At 36.2% G+C, this 21,146-nt stretch overlaps 2 protein-coding genes across 4 annotated transcripts in view; one reads left to right on the forward strand and one right to left on the reverse strand.

Moving 5' to 3' along the window:
- Positions 1–10,233, forward strand: part of LOC105227145 (poly [ADP-ribose] polymerase) — a 120,810-nt gene extending 110,577 nt beyond the window's left edge. For all 3 annotated transcript variants that reach the window (XM_049449904.1, XM_049449906.1, XM_049449905.1), the window contains 2 exons: positions 8,531–8,687; positions 9,008–10,233. In XM_049449904.1, the coding sequence (XP_049305861.1) occupies positions 8,531–8,687; positions 9,008–10,138 (1,288 nt within the window). In that variant the 3' untranslated portion in view covers positions 10,139–10,233. The remainder of the gene's footprint in view (positions 1–8,530; positions 8,688–9,007) is intronic.
- A 7,272-nt stretch (positions 10,234–17,505) lies between these two features.
- LOC125776749 (uncharacterized) lies at positions 17,506–18,628 on the reverse strand. Its single transcript, XM_049450304.1, has 2 exons — positions 18,553–18,628; positions 17,506–18,479 (listed from the first exon to the last, which is right to left on the reverse strand). Exon 2 carries the CDS (start codon positions 18,364–18,366, stop codon positions 17,875–17,877), a length of 492 nt encoding a protein of 163 aa, XP_049306261.1. The 5' UTR covers positions 18,367–18,479; positions 18,553–18,628; the 3' UTR covers positions 17,506–17,874.
- Between the last annotated feature and the right edge of the window lie 2,518 nt (positions 18,629–21,146).

The raw sequence follows: 21,146 nt of genomic DNA on the forward strand, positions 1-21,146 counted from the left end.
ACTCGAACTTGCCACGATAATGTCGTCAACGTAAACAGCAATGAAGTTATAACTTTTATCAATATTTTTCGTATAAAGGCATGGTTCATTCCGACACTGTTTGAAACCAATGGATTTTAAAGTGATATCCAACTTACGGTTCCATTCTCTGCCAGACTGCTTTAAACCATATATCGCTCTCTTTAATTTTAGCACTCGATCGGGATATTTGGAATTGATAAACCCTTCTGGCTGTTCCATATATACCTCATCGTCTATCTCGCTGATACATCTAGTTGATGCATATGTAATTCCTTTTCAGCTGCCAATGCAAACAGCATTCGTATTGTTGCATACCGTACAACAGGGGAAAACGTTTCGTTGTAGTCAACGCCATACCGCTGGCTACACCCCTTTGCAACTAATCTCGCTTTGTATCGCTCAATGTTCCCATGTTTGTCTCTTTTTTCATTAAAAACCCATTTACAAGGAATTTTTCGTTTTCCAATTGGCAAATCAGTTAATGCCCATGTTTGATTTCTAATAAGCGATTCGTATTCTCTATTCATAGCCTCTTGCCAGCGTTTACAATTTTTGCTTGACATTGCTTCTTTTACAGTACTCGGTATCTTGCTACTGCTATCAGCTAGATTTACCGTGTGAAACTGCTTACTCGGACGACCAGGTTTGCCAGTACGAAGAATTTTCGGTCTACCTCTTCTTCGTTTTTCGTTTGCATTGCTCTCACTCGTGCTATCATACATGATCTCGTCATCGTCCTGTACATCAAGTTCTTCATCTGTTTCATTTTCTGCTTCTGAAGCTGTTTCATATTGCTCCTCCTCGAAATGAACATTCGCTTCTCTTTCAACGTTTAAACTTTCTTCACAATGCGACTTTGGTTCTGTTTCTATTTCGACTACAACTCGTTCTGCTTCTTTTTCGCGTACGCTTCCTATCGTAGATTCATCAAAGATGACATCTCGTTTTTTAACTATTCGTCTCTCTCTGCAATCGTACAAACGATATGCTTTTGCTGTCAAAGAGTAACCAACAAATGTGTACTCTTTACCCTTTTCGCGAAACTTATGTTGTTGATTTTTAATTAGACCAACTGCTTTTGACCCAAATATTCTCATATGTCTTACATTTGGCTTATGACCCGTCCAAACTTCGTATGGTGTTTTATCACCAAGTGGTCTAGTAACCGAACGATTTCGAATATAGACTGCAGTTGCCACAGCTTCAGCCCATAACGATTCACAAAGACCGGCCTGCACAAGCATACTGCGAGCCATCTCTACGATTGTACGATTCGCGCGTTCTGCTACTCCGTTCTGTTGAGGCGTGTAGGGAACTGTCAACTGTCTTTGTATACCACTTGCATTAAGGAAATTATCGAACTCACGATTAACATACTCAGTGCCATTGTCACTTCTTAACACCTTAATTCGTTTCTCTGTTTGACACTCTACTAGACTTCTAAACAATTTGAATTTCTCTAGTACTTCATTTTTAGGTTTCAAAAAATAAACAAACATACGTTTCGATTTGTCGTCTATAAAAGTTGTAAAATAACGCGCACCACCTAGAGACACTTTTGGCATAGGCCCACATACATCAGAATGAATTATGTCTAACAAATTCACCGAACTATGCCCACTGTTTTCTGGAAACGGCTTTGAGCTTATTTTTGTTTTCATACACACGTTACAGTTTATTGTTTTTGGTACATTTTTTAAATCTAACCCATTCACCATTTTCTTATTAGACAGCTCTCTTAGGCTTGAAAAATTCAAGTGTCCATAGCGTTTATGCCAAGTCATAACATTTTCTTCTGCTACACTGAAACAAGAATGCTCACTCTTACAGTCAAATATATATAAATTATTTCTCTTTGGAGCTTTTAACACAACCTTGGATTTTTGATTTCTTATTATCGCACAGTCACTTTCAAAACAAATAGCTACACCATTGGCAATTGCTTTTCCAACCGATATGAAATTCCTCGCCATAGTCGGCACATATAACACGTCTTTTAAATATATTTTGCACTTTGCCTGTATTTCGACTGTTCCTACACCTACCGCGTTTACGTAATTGTCCGATGCTAGCATCACTCTCTTACATTGACTGAGAGAAACAAACATACTTCGCTCACTGCATATGTGTGTGGACGCACCACTATCAATGCACCACGATGATCTTTGAAAACCCGACACATCTGTCGCCGCTAGCACTGCAAATGAACACTTCTCATTATGACCGGTGTTTTTGTCCTTTTTCGGCACTTTACATTTTGAGGCCACATGCCCACGCTTGCCACAATTAAAACACTTTTCGCTGAACTGTTTCTTCGATGTATTATTTTCCCTATTGGAATGTGCGAGAAAAGCTTGCTGACTGACAACTTCGATGCTTTTTTCTCCTTCTGACACTGTCTGTCGTACTCTTCCAATAGCTTCACTTTTATTACTTCAAACGTTGGGAATGAATCACGCGTCTCCATCGCAATGACGAAATTCTCGAAGTTTCTAGACAAACTGGATAATAGAATGATCACCAGCAGCTCATCGCTTAACTTTATGTCTAGCTCAGCTAGCTTGTCTGACACACTGACAAACTCTTGTATGTGTTGAACCATAGACATACCTTCAGACATACTGAGGCTGAGTAACCGTTTATATAAGCTAACTTTTCGAATTGGACCACTGGGCTTATACACATTTTTTAACTTATTCCACGCTTCTAACGCACTGGTACAGTTCTTTACGTACCCTAATTGTGATGGTTTCACACTTAACATAATTGTTGCCAAAGCCTTCTCGTTCTCGACTTTCCACTTGGCCAACAATAGCGCATCTTCTGGTTTAGCAAAAACACCACTAACCACAGCCCAAATATCCGCGTGCACCAAAACACATTGCATTTGAATACACCACGTGTCATAGTTGGTATCATCCAACTTCTCTATTTGGTATAACGAACTCATATTGTACTTTTTCTTAAAAATGACGAACACTTTACGCGACACACGCGAAACCGAATTGCTTTTATATTGTTTTTATTTAATTCCGACGTAGGTCCTGGGCCCATAACCTGTTGGAGGACTTACTTTTATCGCAGGGAGCCGGAATAAATAAAAGACTTTCTTTAAAGTTCATACGACCGTTCACAACTGTGGTTTATTAAGAACTAACAAAATGGATTACAAGAATCTTAAACGTAACCGAAAAACGTTGTTGTTGTAAGGGGAAAACTATAACCATTCGTGGTTGCCAGATTTTCAACATATTATTTATCAAGGCGGTCTTATAGCGTAAAAGTTAAATAAAACTCTGCATAACTATTATTCTGTAAGCAATATACTATTTTTTTATAAAAATAAAATAAAAATGTAACGAATATTTTGTGAAGAAAAAATAAACATAATTTATTATTCATACATAACCCAGAATGGGTTTTTAGCAAAAAAAAAATTATTCAAAAACTGTTATTTTCTAACTCTGCTAAGTACTTTTTTGAATAATGTTACGTAGGTTTCCTTTTATATTTCGGGATTTGGCAACGCTAGTATTGCAATCTGACATCTGACAATTTTATCCTAAAGTTTGACATTTTTGATGATATACATATATACGCATAACGTTTGGTTATACTGCCGCTTCTTGTGTTGTTTACAGTAACTTGAAATACTCATCTCGCCCAAAAACTGGAAATAAATCGCGAACATTTTCGCTAAATTATGTTTTAGAACTTTCGATGTGGATTAACTCAGCAACAGAGTATCGATGAATTTAATTCAGTTTTTGGCGATAAAACTTCATCGAAGATCAGTGTTTATCGATGGTATGGTGAATTTAATGGAGGTCGTAGATCACTCCAAAAGGGATTTCATAAAGGTCGTCCAAAATTAGTTGTTTGCTGTGCGCAAACTAATATTGTCAGATCGTCATAACCAACCTATGGTGAGATACAACTATAGACATTAGTGAGTCCAGCATACATTCAATATTGCATGGACATTTGACCGTAGAAATAATATTTGCTGACACTGAAGCCCCCACAATTTGTCGAACGCTCGAAAAAGGCTCGTTTTGATTGGTCGAGAGAAATGCGTACGCTTCCGAAAGTAAAAGGCAGTCAACTGTATGGGTGTTTCAAGAAGAGTGGAATCCAACAAAAGTGGTTCACGCAAAAAGCACTTCCAAGCAAAGGGACTCCGTTTTTTTTGGAACAACTTGATCTATTGCAGCCATGCACTAGAATAACGCAGAGCAGTAAATTATATGTGCTACAAGTTAACTCATTAGCCTGCCCACTACATCGTTCTCAAAAAAACTCAACCTCCAACCATATTTCAACGCAGCAACAACAATTCACCATTTGCCCACACAACGACAACTACCGCCCAATTGGATAAAGTAACGCCACAACAACAACAATAGGTATAACAAATTTTGTCCTACGTAAACAAGACACTGGCAGGGCGCCCGATAAAACTGTTGACGGGAAAACTGTTTATGTTAGGTTTAATAAACATTTTTCCCGTGGTACTCCGAGATAAATGAAAGGGGTTTAGTTAACGTGCTTGGAAAGACTTCTCCTTTTTACCTTTTTTCCGAACTTAAGACCTTTGATGGGATTATTGGGTTTGACTTTTTGAGGGATGTAGACGCAAAAATAATTTAAAAAACAGGAATCTTTCACTATAAGAGTGGTGAGGAGAAATTGTCTTATTATCACTGTATCACTGTAGTGGCAGTTGCGAATTATCTAAATGAACCAGGGAATACAGAAAAGATTTATATATATTGGAAAAACATTCAAAAATTTTCGCAAATCCAAACCGACCATCAGCCTGTGACCTTCGCTATCTCGGATAAGAATCCAAACACAGAAAAATCGCTAATTTTCACCTTAAGCGATACACCCGTTAGCGATAATCTTGTTGCTGATGCATTGTTTCGGCAGCATATTAGTGCAATAGAGCAGGACTCTCATCTGTTACCATACGTAGCGAAGAATCTCTAACGAAGTTATTCCAAAAGTGGAAAATCCTGTTAATTCATTTCCGTTTCGAAATCAGATAATTGTTGAAGAAGAAAATATCACTACTAAGAAGACAAGAATTATTTTCAAGTCAAGGATAAGGCATTAAATTACATTTAAAAATTTTCTGGATCTACTAGAATTGATTGATGAATGCGTTAATCTTGAGATTGTGAGGGGATTCCCGTCAAAATTCCGTTACACGTTGAAATAATTAATGATATTATTGACAAAGACGATAAAAACGAAATACTGGTAATGGAACACAGTAATGCACATCGCTCTATCAGAGAGAATATTAAACAAGTATTTAACGAATACTATTTTCCGAATACACGGAAGAAATAAAGGAAATTACCCCTAACTGAAAAATTTGTAAAGAAGCTAAGTACGAGCGGCATCCAACTAAACCAGAGTTAGGAAAGACTCCGATCCCGTCCTGGGGAAATGTTACACTTAGACATTTATTCCACTGATAAACACAGCTTTTTAACTTTCAAAAATTCGCCACAATTATTCCTATCGCATCGAGGGCAATTGTCGACTTAAAATAATTTTGTTAGAAATCCTTTGAAAATACGGGAAATGTTGATTTTGATAACGAAAAGTCACTGAACTCACACACTGCTTAACCCTTTGAGCCCCAAAGTTGCTTATATGCAACTTCTATGTTTGACATCGTTTACAAAGTCAAATACACAAAAACCTTTTTAAAATACACATCTTATTGATCAATTTGAATTCGAGGAATACTAAAATAACTTTTGATCAATTATGTTATGCCTCATTATGTCGGTCGAGCGAAAGTGTTGAAGCATATAATAAAAAAATATTTAAAATACTTAAAAGATAAATTTGTAAAAAATATTTACATAGTAAAAGAAAAAAATATAAATATTCTATTGCACCGCTAGATTTTTTTTGTTTGTGCAAGTTGCTATAAGCAACTTTGGTCGTTTAGGCCAAACAAATATTAAAATGAGTAAAGCACGAATATGTTGATATATCCTTATTGAAATGGAGAAAGAGATGAAACGACTTTCAAGACTATATTTGGAAATAGTTAGAAGAAAACATTAACATAGTAAATAAGCCAATTCAATATTTCAACACTTTTTTGGTGATGCTTTCATCGAATTGATTGTGGAACAGGCCAATATTTATTCCCTCCAAGAGTCCGGCAGTGAATTCAATTCCTCAAATGATGAAATTCGTCAATTTCTTGCAGGTTTGTTGTACTTGGGCGTAGTCCAGCTGCCGGTTTTTAAAAGGGCATAGTCCCAAGAATTCAAATTAACAGTACTTACAGATTCGATGCCGAGAAATAAATTTGATTGCCAACCTGACCGAACATTTGGACATTTTAAGCGTACCTTATATGCCCAATATTAATTTAAGGAACCTTGTACACACATTAGTCTGCACACTGAGCATGTCTTAAAACTACTCTACGCCAGCTGGTAATAGCGGGAATAGTCCGCATCAGCATTTTCCCACCTACAAAAATAGGTTTATATTTCAACGCAGAAACAGCAATACAAAATTCACTCACACATCAACAACAACCAAGAAATTGGATAAACTTACGCTACAAAAACAACAACAACACCAGGTGCAGTTTTCAGCAGCGGCAGTAATTCCAAAATTGTGCCAAAGTAGGAAATAATAAGCAGGCATATATTATGCTGCCAAATATCACCCTTACGCCTTTTTGTCTTTTGGAATTTCGCGGCTATGTATAAAGTGATACAGAGCTCGTATCTGGCAATACTATACATCTTTGAAAGGTCTTGACATAACCTACAAAACGACGCTATGCATGATTAGTTTGGATATTGCGTTCAACAGTTATAGACGAGTAAACATGGGGAAACGTTCCGTGAGAGTAATGGTGTTTTGGGGGATGGTACTCTATAACTTCGAACTGCGGAGGTATGGTTTCGACGATTCAGAGCGGGTGAAAATGACACCATGGATAAGCCAGCCGGCGGAAGACCTGTGACGACAGAATATCGATCAAATCATGGAAAACATCGAGTTAGACCGGCATTTGGCATCTCGTGGGAGTTATTCACCAAACTATTTTTAACCATCTGCAGAAGGCTGGATACACAAAAAAGCTTGATGTTTGGGGCCGCATGATTTGACGCAAAAAAAGACTTCTGAAACGAATCAACGCCTGCGATATGCTGCTGAAACGGAACGAACTCGACCCACTTTTGAAGCAGATGGTGACTGGTGACGAAAATTGGTTCACATACGACAATATGAAGCGAAAACGGTTGTGGTCGAATGCCGGTGAATCGTCCCAAACAGTGGCCAAGCCAGGATTGACGGCCAGGAAGGTTTTGCTGTGTGTTTGGTAGGATTGGAAGGGAATCGCCTACTATGAGCTGCTCCCATATGGCCAGACGCTTAATTCTACCATCTAATGCGAACAACTGGACCGCTTGAAGCAGGCAATTGACCAGAAGCGTCCAGAATTGGCCAACAGGAAGTGTGTAGTGTCCCACCAGGACAACGCCAAACCACACACTTCATTTGCGACTCGTCAGAAGCTACAGGAGCTCGGATGGGAGGTTTTATCGCATTCACCATATTGCCCGGACATAGCGCCAAGTGATGAACTCAAAGAGGCTTGTAAAAAGTGGCTGTCCGAGTTCTTCGTAAATAAGGAGGGCGGCTTCTACGAGGGGGGTATTATGAAGTTGCCGTCTAGATGGAAACAGATTTACGAACGAAACGGCGCATATTTGAACTAAATCCGATCACTGTAACACTTTTTATAAAGCATTGAATAAAGAGCAAAAAAGATAATATTTAGATATTTCACAACCTAATATTTTTAAGTTTTAGTTCTAGTTTGGATTTTAAATAAAGCTCCAGTCTTTTAATAAACACATAGTGCTGAAATAATAATTTACCTAATAATTTGTTTGCCAGTTGTCTTTTAAGAAATTATAAAAACTAACCACGATAATGCGAGCTGTCAAACATCGACTGAAACAATTGCATTTTTGGGCATTTAAAACATCGATTTGATTAGTTAGCCACCGTATAGTCCCGACTTACCCCGATATACTTCTATCTGAGTGAAAAAGTGCTTTTACAATTTCAATTACACGTAAAAGTATTTAGATCTTAATGGAGAATGTTTTGAAAAACAAAAAAATTTGCGATGATAAACATTTGTTTTTGTTTTTTAATCCTGATATACAAAAGGCCACCTACGTATAGTTATATGTAATAATACAAACATTCAACATATTTTTAATATTTTATGAATATATTAGCACAAACTTGAATATATGTTTATAGCAAATGGGTAAAAGTTTTTACTATGTCATAATAACAATACGCAAAAATATATTGCGGAAAAATGGAAAATGTTTTATTGCACTCATTGCCATATGACTTGTTTTTCATTGCTTTCATTGATGCTTAAACAGCTGCACATACATCTAAGCATATGTTAAATGTACATTTTACTCTATTGCAGATACTGGGTTTTTCGATCCTGGGGCCGAATCGGCACTACTATTGGCGACCAAAAATTGGAAAATTTCGAAAACCTGTACGAAGCCAAACAATCATTTCTTCTTGTTTATCATGATAAAACTGGAAATGATTTTACTAACCGCGAACATTTTATTAAGGTTTGAAACATATTGATTTATGAATTGTGTTAGATTAAGGTACTTTCTATTTTTTTTTTTAATACTGTTTAGGGAATAACGAAAAAGGAAATGATAATTAATATGAGTCCGAATATTGAATTTTTGAACTTTGATTTAGAACTCTAACTTTCGAATTCAGAAACTTTGGCAAAGTTCTGAAAAACTTAACAACGAAATAAACTTGACTATTAAATTATATATAACATTACAATAAATTTCATAAATATCTATTTTATACTACAATATAAATCATTCGACGTAATCCTATTAAAAATTTATAAAACTTGTTTTTGTTTAAGGTTCCTGGCCGCATGTACCCAATCGAAATCGATTATGAAGAGCAAAAGACTATATGTCCGGAAAATTTTAAAATAAAATCAAAGTTAAATACGTCAGTTCAAAGTTTAATAAAAATTTTATTTGATGTTGACACTATGAAAAGAACAATGATGATGTTCGATCTAGATATGGAAAAAATGCCGTTAGGCAAATTAAGTGAGAAGCAAATTCAGTCTGCTTATAAAGTGCTTTCCGAGATTTATGATCTTATACAGCAGAATGGGATGACGGTTCAGTTTATTGACGCCACTAACCGGTTTTACACATTAATCCCTCATAATTTTGGTGTTCAAAATCCTCCAATTCTAGATAATATTGAGCTAGTTGAGAAGCACCGACAAGTCCTTGATTCTCTTTTGGAAATAGAATGTGCTTACAGTATGTTACAAGCAGAAAATAAAGAAGAAAATGTGAATCCTTTAGATAAACATTATGATCAACTAAAAACAAAGCTTGACCCCATTGATAAAAATTCAGAAGAATACAAAATACTTGAAAAATACGTACAAAATACGCATGCCGAAACTCATAAAATGTATAAACTGGAAATTGTTGATATATTTAAGGTGGTTCGACAGGGTGAAAATAGACGTTATAAACCCTTCAAAAAACTTGAAAATCGGAAACTACTATGGCATGGTTCTCGTCTTACTAACTTTGCTGGAATTTTGTCACATGGCTTAAAAATCGCACCGCCTGAGGCTCCTGTTACTGGTTATATGTTCGGCAAAGGAATATACTTCGCAGATATGGTTTCAAAATCTGCAAATTATTGTTGTACCACTGCTCAAGACTCTACCGGACTAATGATTCTCTCCGAGGTAGCACTTGGAAACATGTTGGAATGTACTTCATCAAAATACATAACTAAGCTACCATCTAACAAACACAGTACTTTAGGTCGTGGACAGACTATGCCTGACCCAAAAGATTCTTATAAGAGGGAGGATGGCGTAGAGATACCGCTTGGCAAACCGATTACAGATACCAGCCTCAAGACATCTCTACTTTACAACGAATATATTGTATACGATGTTGCTCAAGTGAATATTCAATATCTTTTCCGTATGAATTTCAAATACAATATCTGAACAGAACAATAGAAAATCTGCTCGTAATTTTTCTTAAATCTGTCATAAACCAATATTTAATAAATATTAATAAATCAGAAGATTTTGTTGATTAACATTTTTAACGATTCTATTCATTTTTATTGAAAATATTACAAAAATGACAATGAGCTGTTTACGAGAGTTCCAAACTCGCATAGCTGTCGTCTGTCACCTACAAATTTGGATCTGTTTAAGTGCGCAGTTACATATTTCGGATTAACGCTGCCGTCTGTCAAGGCTATAAGGCTCTGTGCAAAATGGGGGTCGCGCGATATTACTTTTAACAAAAAACAACGATGAGTTCATTCGGAGCACCATAATAGGGGGATGATCGAGCAAGCAAATAACTGCACCAATATTGCGACTTCGTTATTTTTCTGGAGATACTCAGCTGATACTGATACATGTTTGCGTCGAAACTGATGTCTTGCTATATTGCCGCAATGATTGAGACTCGAACGTCCCCAATGCTCCATCGTTTCACTCCTATTTCGAACTGACAGTCATTCGAGTGGACTGCACACAAAAAAAGCGTGTTGTGCTTCGAATTGCCTCCAGATCTGGGCTCCAGTGAGTATTTCTTGTTCTCAGATGTCGAAGCAATGCTCGCTGGGAAGAAATTTTCGTCGAATGAAGAAGTGATCGCCGAAATAGTACAATTTTCACTGACGGGAAGTCTTTAATTATGCAAACAATTTTGTCCTAACGAATATCATCCAGATATTAGTATCACTAAAGATACAACACTGCACTCAAAATCTGGGAATAATTTAAATAAAAAAGCGATGAGTTTGATATAAGCATACAAAAAGGTTTATTGTTATCCGTTACCATACTTTATATAAGCTATAATATAGTTTTTATAAACAAAATATTTAGGTTGACGTTCGGGATGGTGATTAAGTTGCACGCAGGACCGCTGTCTTTATCGAATAAAAAGCTAGATGCAATTTACAAGCGAATGTAATAAAAACAGCGATGATCCAATCCTTTTGATAGTTGACATATGCTGTGGTGAAGGCGCTCAAGAGAAACAATTTATTTTGCGTGTTTATTTGATTTTTCTGTTTTGACGACTCACTGTTATAGTAAGCAAGTGTATGCGTTGTTTGCTTTTATTCATTTAATAGCGGTTATTTACAATTTTTTTATTTTATTGGTTTGGTATAACAATTGTTTCTTTAACATAGGTTTATGAAGGATAGTAACTCCACGCCTGGCTCAGATGTGGCCAAAATGGGTACTCCTTAGCCCTGGAGTTAGGACTATGAAATTATAAGGATCGGCTTAGATTCGTAGACCAGAGAATTCTTGACAAAGTTGCTTCTTTGTTAATATTTAATTTTTTTAACTTCTTGCAAGTTTTAAGCGTATGGCCTCTTGTGTATAGTTCGGATGACGTATGTTTTCTTTGTTCGGATGTGATCGATTGTGTTTTGTTAAAAATTCTGTTTGATTTGCTTCTATCGTGATGAGAGAGATTGCTCCCACAAAACTAACGAATTTTCTGGTAATGCTGCGGTGCATATTTATGAACCAAAATAGGGTCCCAGCTGTCTTTTGGGATATTTAGGCCTTTAGTTTTGTATCGGAGGTGATAAAATTTTTGTGCTTTTGATAGTTGGATGGTTGATATAAACGGCTGTGAACATGTTCCGGAACGACGGCCATTCTTCATAACCTCCATGAAAAGTTTCTGTATCACATGGGGCACCTCAAGGTGGATGCCTGAACTTGCCTTTTGAACATCTATTTGTGGTAGCTCTACTCTCGCATGTGGAGTAGGTACAATTGCTTTTATTAGCTTTAATTGATCGGAGATTAGCTTCTGCGAGTCCAAAATTTTTATTTTGATTTTTGCCTTTTATTTCTAATAACGTTTCAGAGTTTCGGTGAAGAGGCGAATCTAGTGCAGTATTTTAATAAACTGTCACTTTGTGAAATAAATTTAAGAACCTGTTTTGAGACTGTAGCTCCTGCAGGTGTATTTTGATTGTTATCAACTTTCATAATTTTTTGTATATTAAGATTTTTTGTCAAAACGAATTAAATTTTTCTCAGTGTAAACTGTTTTTTATGTATATGAATCGCTAAAGTACAGGTATCCCTCGAATAGCACGGTACTTGAGTTGCACGAAATCTCGAATAGCACGGTTAAAAATTGCGACAACCCTCGAATAACACGGGGTTCGAATTACACGAAGCCGCGAAAATTCCGTTTTAAAAATTGAAATTTAAGGATCCTTTACCTCTTCAAGGAAAAACAAATCAATGTTTGGAGAGTGACAGTGGTTGAACATATGTATGTAATTTAAAAATTATTGCGTTTATAAAGTTTTACCTTTTAAATTTCAAATAACACGATTTCGAATAACACGGAACCAATTAACCGTGTTATTCGAGGGATACCTGTATAATAAACTGTATACCATTTTAAATAAATAAGAGTTTGTTTTCTTATTTTTTTGTATTTTAGTTTGAAAATATATTTAATTTTATTTATTTATTTAATATTACTATGTTTTTCCTAAAACCGCGCTTTTAATTTATTATTTTTTTTTATGTCCTCATTTGTGTGTATGTAGTTACACCCTAATAATTGAACATGTATAGATGTGTTCATGAGTAATGGAGAACTCGTTGAAGAGATTAATGTGCTTTATACTTATGTAAGTGTGCACGAAATGTTTGTGCTAAATATGTGTGAATGTTTGCCAATGTAGGCTTTGAATGTAGTTATCTTTAGGGATGTATGTTAGGGTGGGTCGATTCCGGACTTTTTCGATTCGGGATTTCTAATAGTGCGGAAAAGTTGCCTTAGTACTTCCTGATTCCAATGCAACTTTTTGGACTTTTTTTTCCTACACCAAAGGACACGTTCGGATAGGTCTCCACGCAAATATTTTTTCATCGAGTTCCTTCACTCTTGTCGGGGATTTCGCCGAGTTCTATCACTTACATTCATTTCCCTGCGCCATACGACACGTTCGGACTGGTCTCCATATATATATTTTCTCATCGAGTACCTTCACTCTTGTCGTTGATTTCGCCGAGTGCTATCACTTATATTCTCTCAACAGAACACAGAACTCAAAATGTCTGTATCTAAATTTAAATTTAGACAGAAATGTCCTGTGTTTGGCATATATCCGTACAATCTCCCTGAGTCCCAGTTACCTACTTACCAGGATGTTCTTTTGTGTTATCACTTTGAAAGATTTCGTATAGGGCGACTTCGAGGTGACAACTATGAACCTAGGAGTAAAGAGGTTACAGAAATAGTTGCAAAAAAGGTTGAAAATACTTTCAAAAAGTCATCTATTCCGATAATTTCACACACCAGAGTTGTACAAATGCTCACCACATACCATAAGAAATTTCTGACTCTTAAACAAGTGTTTTTAAGGAACCCAATAGGTTTAACCTCTAAATGAGACGACTTTGTCTCTTCTGCCGGAAAATTATTTGACATCGCTGCTTGTAAATGCATTTATTTTTCTTCTTGCACTTGTCCAAAGGAAAGGAAAGTTCTTATCAATGAACAACCATTTCTCTTGAGCCAGAGAACCAGAAGAATTGGTCGCATTGGAAGTGTTGATCTACCTGAAACAAAAAAGATTGCAAAGAAAAATGAACGTAAAGAAAAGCTTTCAAAACGTCATTCAACATCAACACTTACCAGAAAAGTATCAGCTAGAACACGTGACCATTCAGATCAGCCAGACTCTCATACAGACGACAACAATGTAGGTGCGTCGCACATGGATTCTTCCAAAAACGATGCTGATGATGAATTTTCTCTTCCATCCTCTAAAACCAAACAAAACACACTAGTACACTGCTTTAGCTGCCCAAAGATTTGGAGTAAGTGATAGAGCAGCGGCCTTGATTGTTTCATCCGCTTTTCTGGATGCCAAAAAAGCAGGTTTGATAACAGAGGATCAGGCTAGCTTTGTCACTGACTGGCTAGATGAGTTAGCGCCCTTCCCCCACCCCACCCCTCAACACACGTCCCTGGACGATAACTCATGACATCAACACGATCCACACATGAAGACCGCACACAAATACATCACATATGAAGACAAAGCAAATGGCGACACCATACCGCTATCACGTTATGCAGCGTACTCGCCACTCAGCAGCCCTTAAAAAGATCAGCAGTAACGAGCAACGTCCTTTTTTTTGCGATTCCCGTTCGTGGCGACAAGACATTTTTTTTCTCCGGCGGTCTACAAGTGTGGAGCGAGTGACGACAGCAACGTTTTTTATACAAGTGAACTTTTTTTTTAAATAAAACCGCAAACAAGTGTTTTCCAATATTTCAACTAAAAGCGCATAAAAGTGTCTTCAAATAAAACCGCCTAAAGGTGTTCTCCAATATTCTTCAAATAAAACCGCCTAAAGGTGTTCTCCAATATTCTTCAAATAAAACCGCATAAAAGTGTTTTCCAATATTTCAAATAAAACCGCATAAAAGTGTTTTCAAATTTTCACATACATACGTTCAAAAGTGGTTGCTGCTAAATTCTCATTTTCACATACATACATTCAAAGTCGTTGCTGCTAAATTCTCATTTTCATATACATACGTTCAAAGTGCGTGCTGATAATTTCCTAAATCCATATATATGTACGTTCGAAAGTGTTTGCTGATTAGTTCCTAAATACATACATACGTGCAAAGGTGGCTTACAAACCACCCACAGCTGGTGGTTACTAACGGAAGTCAAAGGTGTCGGAATAATTGGACGTCTGGAAGAGGCTACAAATAAAAGCCAACCATTGATGTTGATAGATATATCAACACTGCAACAAATTGTGGAACTATGCAGCAATTTTGAAGTAATCATCATCAAGAAACAACAACTTTGCAGTTCACCTTCCTTATGTTTCGTCGTGCCATCTATTAACAAAATGCGGGATCTCTGCGAGCTTCAAACGGCAGATGTACCTGCTATAGCAGGGTTGAAGGCAAACATCATCAAAAACCTAAATACAATATGGGTTCCAAATATCGGTCTGTGGCATAAGGCAGCTTTTTTTTATATCTGCCTGTTTACACATGCACCCAAATGATGAAAACGACCTTAAACAATTTTGTATTTCTCAAATGGACTGCTTGGACATCAATTTATCACCATCTTCTTCTGTTCCAGTTAGTCCGTGTACATCTAAATCGGACACAACGTCACACTTTTCATTTGAGAGCAGTGGTTCGGATGACTTACTGGATGAAACAAACCTCGCAGTACATAAGCGAAAAGTTATGTATGTTATTTTTTCCATTACCATTATTATAAAAATAAATACACCTATGTATATGTTTGTTGTGAAATTATATATTTTGATTTATTTCTGTTTCCTCTCCTTCACAGTCATTAGAGTTGCAGTAGCGCTGCTGGTTGCGCAGAGGTCAAGCACAGTGAGTTTATTCATAAGCGTTGAGTTTGCTCTTACCCATTGACTTTGCTCATACCCATTGAGTTTGCTCATAGGCGTTAAGTTTGCCCTTTTGTGTTTTTGTTTTCATTCAACACGATAATTGTTGAGCCGAATGAGCGAACGCCTGAGTAGAGCCATTTCAACACGAGCGTGATAAAACTCAGCAAGCAAACGAATTTACCGCAATTGAGCTGAATTTAGCTCAGTAGCGAAAACATTCACGAATGCCATTTTGAGCGCTTGAGCCGAATGGGCTGATAGTTCGGGTATTGTTCGTGCATGAACATTTTTGCGCTCAACGGAAGCCATTCCCTGCTGCACAGATCTTTGTTGAATTTTTCTTGTTTTTTTTACAGAATAAAATGTTGCAAACTTTTTTAAGTAAAAAATTAGCGTATTGAACATTTGTTTATGGAATGCTAACGGTCTTAACCAACATAATTTGGAACTTACTAGATTTCTGGATGAAAATAATATTGATGTAATGCTGTTGTCAAAAACTAATCTTGCGAATAAAAACAATTTCTCTATACCGCGTTTTAGACTCTGTGTTTTAAACCACCCAGATGGAAAGACCCATGGTGGAACAGCAGTGTTGGTTAAAAAAAAAAAAAATTAATCACCACGCATTAGAATGGCTGACTTCATAAACGCAGTTTGCAATGCAACACTGCAAAGAAATTCATTTACAATGCAAAGCAATATTGCGTGGCAACACTGCTTTGCCAAATAAAGGTTGGCATTTTACTGCATTTATGAACGCGCAAAAGATTGGTACATTGCATCACTAACACTAACATATTCGACAACAAAGTTTTTTTAAATTAATGTGCAGGAATATTGCTGTATTCTTTTGAAAACAGCCTCAGAATTGGCTGATAATAGAGAATCAAGCAGCAGTGTTATCAAAAATATAATAAACGAAAGAAAACGCCGTCGTTTTGCATTATTAGCTAGCGAAAATTCACGGAGAAGAATTCCAAAAACCAAAAATTTTTGTAAGGTTATCGAAAGCATGGAAGACGATGTATTTTATTCTCATTTTCGAATGAAGAAAAGTACATTTCAGGTATTTATTATAAAATACGTAGAGTATTGAGTAAGTTGATAAAACTAATACCCTAAATGTAAAGAAGTTGCAGATTGCGATTAAGCCCTGGTGGAATTCAAGTGAAACTGGACGTATAGCAATAACGTTGAAAAAATCTTTACAAATAACAATTTGGAAGCTAAGCAATAATTGCTCTTTCAGAGACGTCAGCGACCGGTTTGGTGTGGCAGCTGGCCTCGCATATAAGGTATTTCTGAAAATAATTAAAATGATTTGCCGCTTGAAGGGAGATGTAATCAAATTTCCCAAAACTGCAGCGGAACAAAAACAAGTAAATGAAGAATTTACAAACCTGCGGTATAATCCTTTTCCTTTTGTAATTGGATGCATCGACGGAACTCATATTCCAATTTCGAAGCCAATCAAGGATGAAATCAGCTATCGCAACCGAAAGGGAACGTATTCAATAATTAAAAAATAAACTTTTTTGCATGATAATAATTATTAACTGGAAATATTTTTTTCAGGCTATTGTAGATAGTCGAATGAGGTTTATAGATGCATTTATCGGCTGTCCAGGTGCGTGCCACGACGCATCAGTTTGGCAAAGGAGCTCTGTCAGGAAAGCTATAATTAGCAAGGAGATTAAAATCTGTTCTAATTACCATTTGTTGGGCGATGGAGGGCATCCATTAGAATCGTTCTTATGGTGCCCTATCGTGATAACGGGTTCTTAACACCAATGCAGTCAAAATACAATGCGATTCTATCTTCAACTCGCGTTGTTGTGGAACAAGCATTTGGTGTTTTAAAAAAAAAATTTAGAATTCTCAAATACATCGAAGCTCAACGTCCATATATGCCAAAATTAATTACAATGGCATGTATGATTGTTCATAATATAATAATTGAAAATGAAGGCTACTTAGTCGATGAAATAGATGAAGAAAACTCACATACTGAGCCCCAAATAGTCGAAGATACGACTACATCGGGACAAAGGGAGGCAAAAGCAAAAAGGGATGCACTGGCCACGCTATTGTCTGCCTAATTGAAAATAGTTAAAACTTTAAAGTTATAGTTGTTTTTTTAACTTTATTAAACCCAATAAAGAAAAAATAAAAATAAAATCAGTCAGTTCATTTTGCACTTATAGGAAAAAAAATAAACAAAAAACAATTCATTGCACTTAAAATTTAATATGAAACATACTCGAATTCTAAGATTTGTCGAGTATTTTCTGGAACAGTGTACGAATTTCTTTCAATTCGACCAATTTTTCTTTCTTCACTGCTAGCTTCTCTCCCTCCGTGTCCAGCAATTTCTTCATAACTTTGGCATCTTCTTCCGATTCCTTGTTTAAAAACTCTAACACATTCATTTTTCTTGTTAGTTTATTTCTTGGAGTGCTAGTACTAGGTAATGTTGCATCTAAGTCCAGCACCGTAGGGCTATCGGGTGGATCATTACTTAAATCTTGCATTAAGGAATTAAGGGAAGATTCCAGCATGGCATCAGGCACAAGGACACTACTGCGGCTGCCGAAAACTTCATCCAATGTTTGGAAAAATTCCCAATTTGTTGCGCCTTCCCCAGATGTGTTGTTGCGTTTTTTTATACCTTTGTAGGTGCCCATTATATTTACAAAACATCTGGTACTTTCGTCCTTGGAGAATGGGAATGTGTTATCTATTCCCTTCACATCCCGCATTATTTGCTCCCAAAGTGTGTTCCTCTTTTTTTTTTTTTGCAACGAAATCTGGCTCGTACTTCAATCTTATTTCTATAAGTAATTTCTTCCTGTCATGGGTCCACTTTTTTTCACTATGAATATACAGAAAATATTAAAAAATCATAAGTAAAACTACAATCTTTAAAGTAAACCATTTTTACTTACCATAAATCCGCCGTTTTCACCACAAATTTATATTTTGTTTTTTGTATACTTTTTGCCGCCATGAAATGCCACTAAAGCATTACAAATGAAAACAATGCACAAGTTTGGCATATGTTGCGCATAAAAAAGCATTGCCATGCAATAATGAACACGCGGCATTGCCAAGTTTTTGTCTGATGCGATTATGAACACTAGGCATTGCAGTGTTGCATTGCAAACTGCGTTTATGAAGTCAGCCAATCTTATGCCACAGCAATTACAAGCTACAACAATAACTATAAAAAATCGCGGCTGGGATTTAAGCCTGACGGCCATATACTGCCTACCTCGGTTTAAATAGATTTCTAGAGGGTGGAGATTACAATGCAAAACACACGTATTGGGGCTCACGACTAATTAATCCGAAAGGACGACAACTGCATTAATCTGTTATAAATAGGCACAATAACCTTGAAATAGTATCTCCTGGTAAGCCGACATGTTGGCCTAGTGATCGTAAGAAAATACCAGATTTAAGTGATTTTGCGGTAATCAAAGATATAGATAAATCGCACATAACAGTTGATACATGTACTGATCTATCTTCTGATCACTCTCCTGTAATAACAAAGTTATGTGAACAACTCATATTCGTTAATCCAAAAGTGGGTCTAACTTCTTATAAAACGAAAAAATACGTCAGTAGCCACATTAATATTGAGTACAAAATAAATACAGGAAGAGATATTGACGAAAGCATAAGAGAAGTTAATAATATAATAACCAGCACAGTTGTGTTAGCAACATCAAACAAAAGCTATTAGCCACTTGGTTTCAGAAAAATTTCTAATAGTGAAATAGAAATGCTTGTAAATGTAAAAAGGCGTGCAAGACGCGAATGGCAGATAAATCGTTCCCCTTCCACTCAGCTTCAATTAAAATCTGCTGTACGTAAATTAAAAAACGCGCTTAAATGTGAGGAAGAATTGAACACCGAAATGTATATAAAGAAGCTGTGTCCGAATTCAAACAAGCAAAATTCCCTTTGGAAAGCCCAAAAGTCCATGAAGCCACCAACTGACTCCAACATGCCTATACGAGACATGGGTGGAAATTGGGCTCGAAGTGACGAGGAAAAGGCTAATTGTTTTGCAAATCACCTAGGAAAGGTATTTTAACATAATTGCCCATAGAACAAATTTAAGCTGTCCAGCTTATCCAACACAATTAACGAGTCACTCGAGTCTCTTAAGACTCCACCTTATGGAATTATTAGAATCATAAACGAACTTAACCCAAGTCACCAGGATATGACAATATTACCCCAAAAATGCTAATTGAGTTACCAAGTACTGCTGTAGAGGTGCTTTCTTTGCTGCAGTTGTGAATTTTGGATACCATCCAATTTCATGGAAAAAGTCGCAGATTATCTTGATAAACAAGCCTGGAAAAGACTTAACACAGCCGTCTTCATACAGACAAATCAATGTTCGACCCTGTCTTTCTAAAATATTTGAAAAAGTCTTACTATCAAAGATGTCTCCTTTCCTCCACGAAAATAATATAATACCAACGCACCAATTCGGGTTTCGTGGAAAACATACCACGATAGAGCAAGTAAATAAAATTACCAACGAAATAAGAAAAGCATTTGGGCACAGAGAGTACTGTTCAGCTTTATTTCTAGACGAGGCTCAGGCGTTTGATAAGGTGTGGCATGAAGGCCTTTTATATAAGCCGAGCACTTAAGGTCTGACGAAGAATGGCTAGTCAACTGGCGTATAAATGTGAATGAACAAAAGTGTAAGCATGTTACGTTTTCGCTAAGACCAAAAATGTGTCCGGCAGTAAAAATGAACAATATTTTAATACGCAAACCAAATGAGGTAACTTATCTTGGTATTCACCTACTTAGATAGAAAACTTACGTGGAGAAAACAATAATTTAGTAAAATAACATGCATGAAGATAGAGCTGCAAATTTAAATTGGCTTTTAAATAAAAACTCAAAACTTAGCCTAGACAACAAAGTGCTTTTATATAATGCGGTCATAAAGACGATTTGGATGTATGGCATTCAACTGTGGGGTACGACCTGTGCAACTAATATTGATATAATACAAAGGTACGTGCTCAAACACGCCTTAAAAGAAGAGATATGCCTGCATACTAAGAAGCAACGTATCACCAAGACAGCTCAATCACTTGCTTAAGTTTGTCTAGTTTTTAAATAGATTCAAGATTTTATAACTTATTGTTAGGCTTTTAAAACAAAAAGCAAATTTAATAAATAAAACAGATATTGCAAATAAAAAAAAAACAATATTAGATATATGAGGGTTAATGGAATTGATTAGACTTAAACAATTTTTGACACACAGACATACCATTATCAATGAACGATGAACATTTAATTTCAATTATATATTTTCGATCAAAAGTCAACTATAGTTACCGGGGTCCATATATTCGGTACCTACGGGTTTTAAGCTTAGTAAGCAGCTCTAAAGTAATTTAGTACTAATTTTTAATATTTTTTTTCAATTAAATGCGAATATGGCAAACCTGGATTTGCGAAGAAACATCAAATCAACAATTGTTTCTTCAAGGAAATT

The sequence above is a fragment of the Bactrocera dorsalis genome, chromosome 2 (genome assembly GCF_023373825.1).
Source record: "Bactrocera dorsalis isolate Fly_Bdor chromosome 2, ASM2337382v1, whole genome shotgun sequence".
Taxonomy (NCBI): Eukaryota; Metazoa; Arthropoda; class Insecta; order Diptera; family Tephritidae; genus Bactrocera; species Bactrocera dorsalis.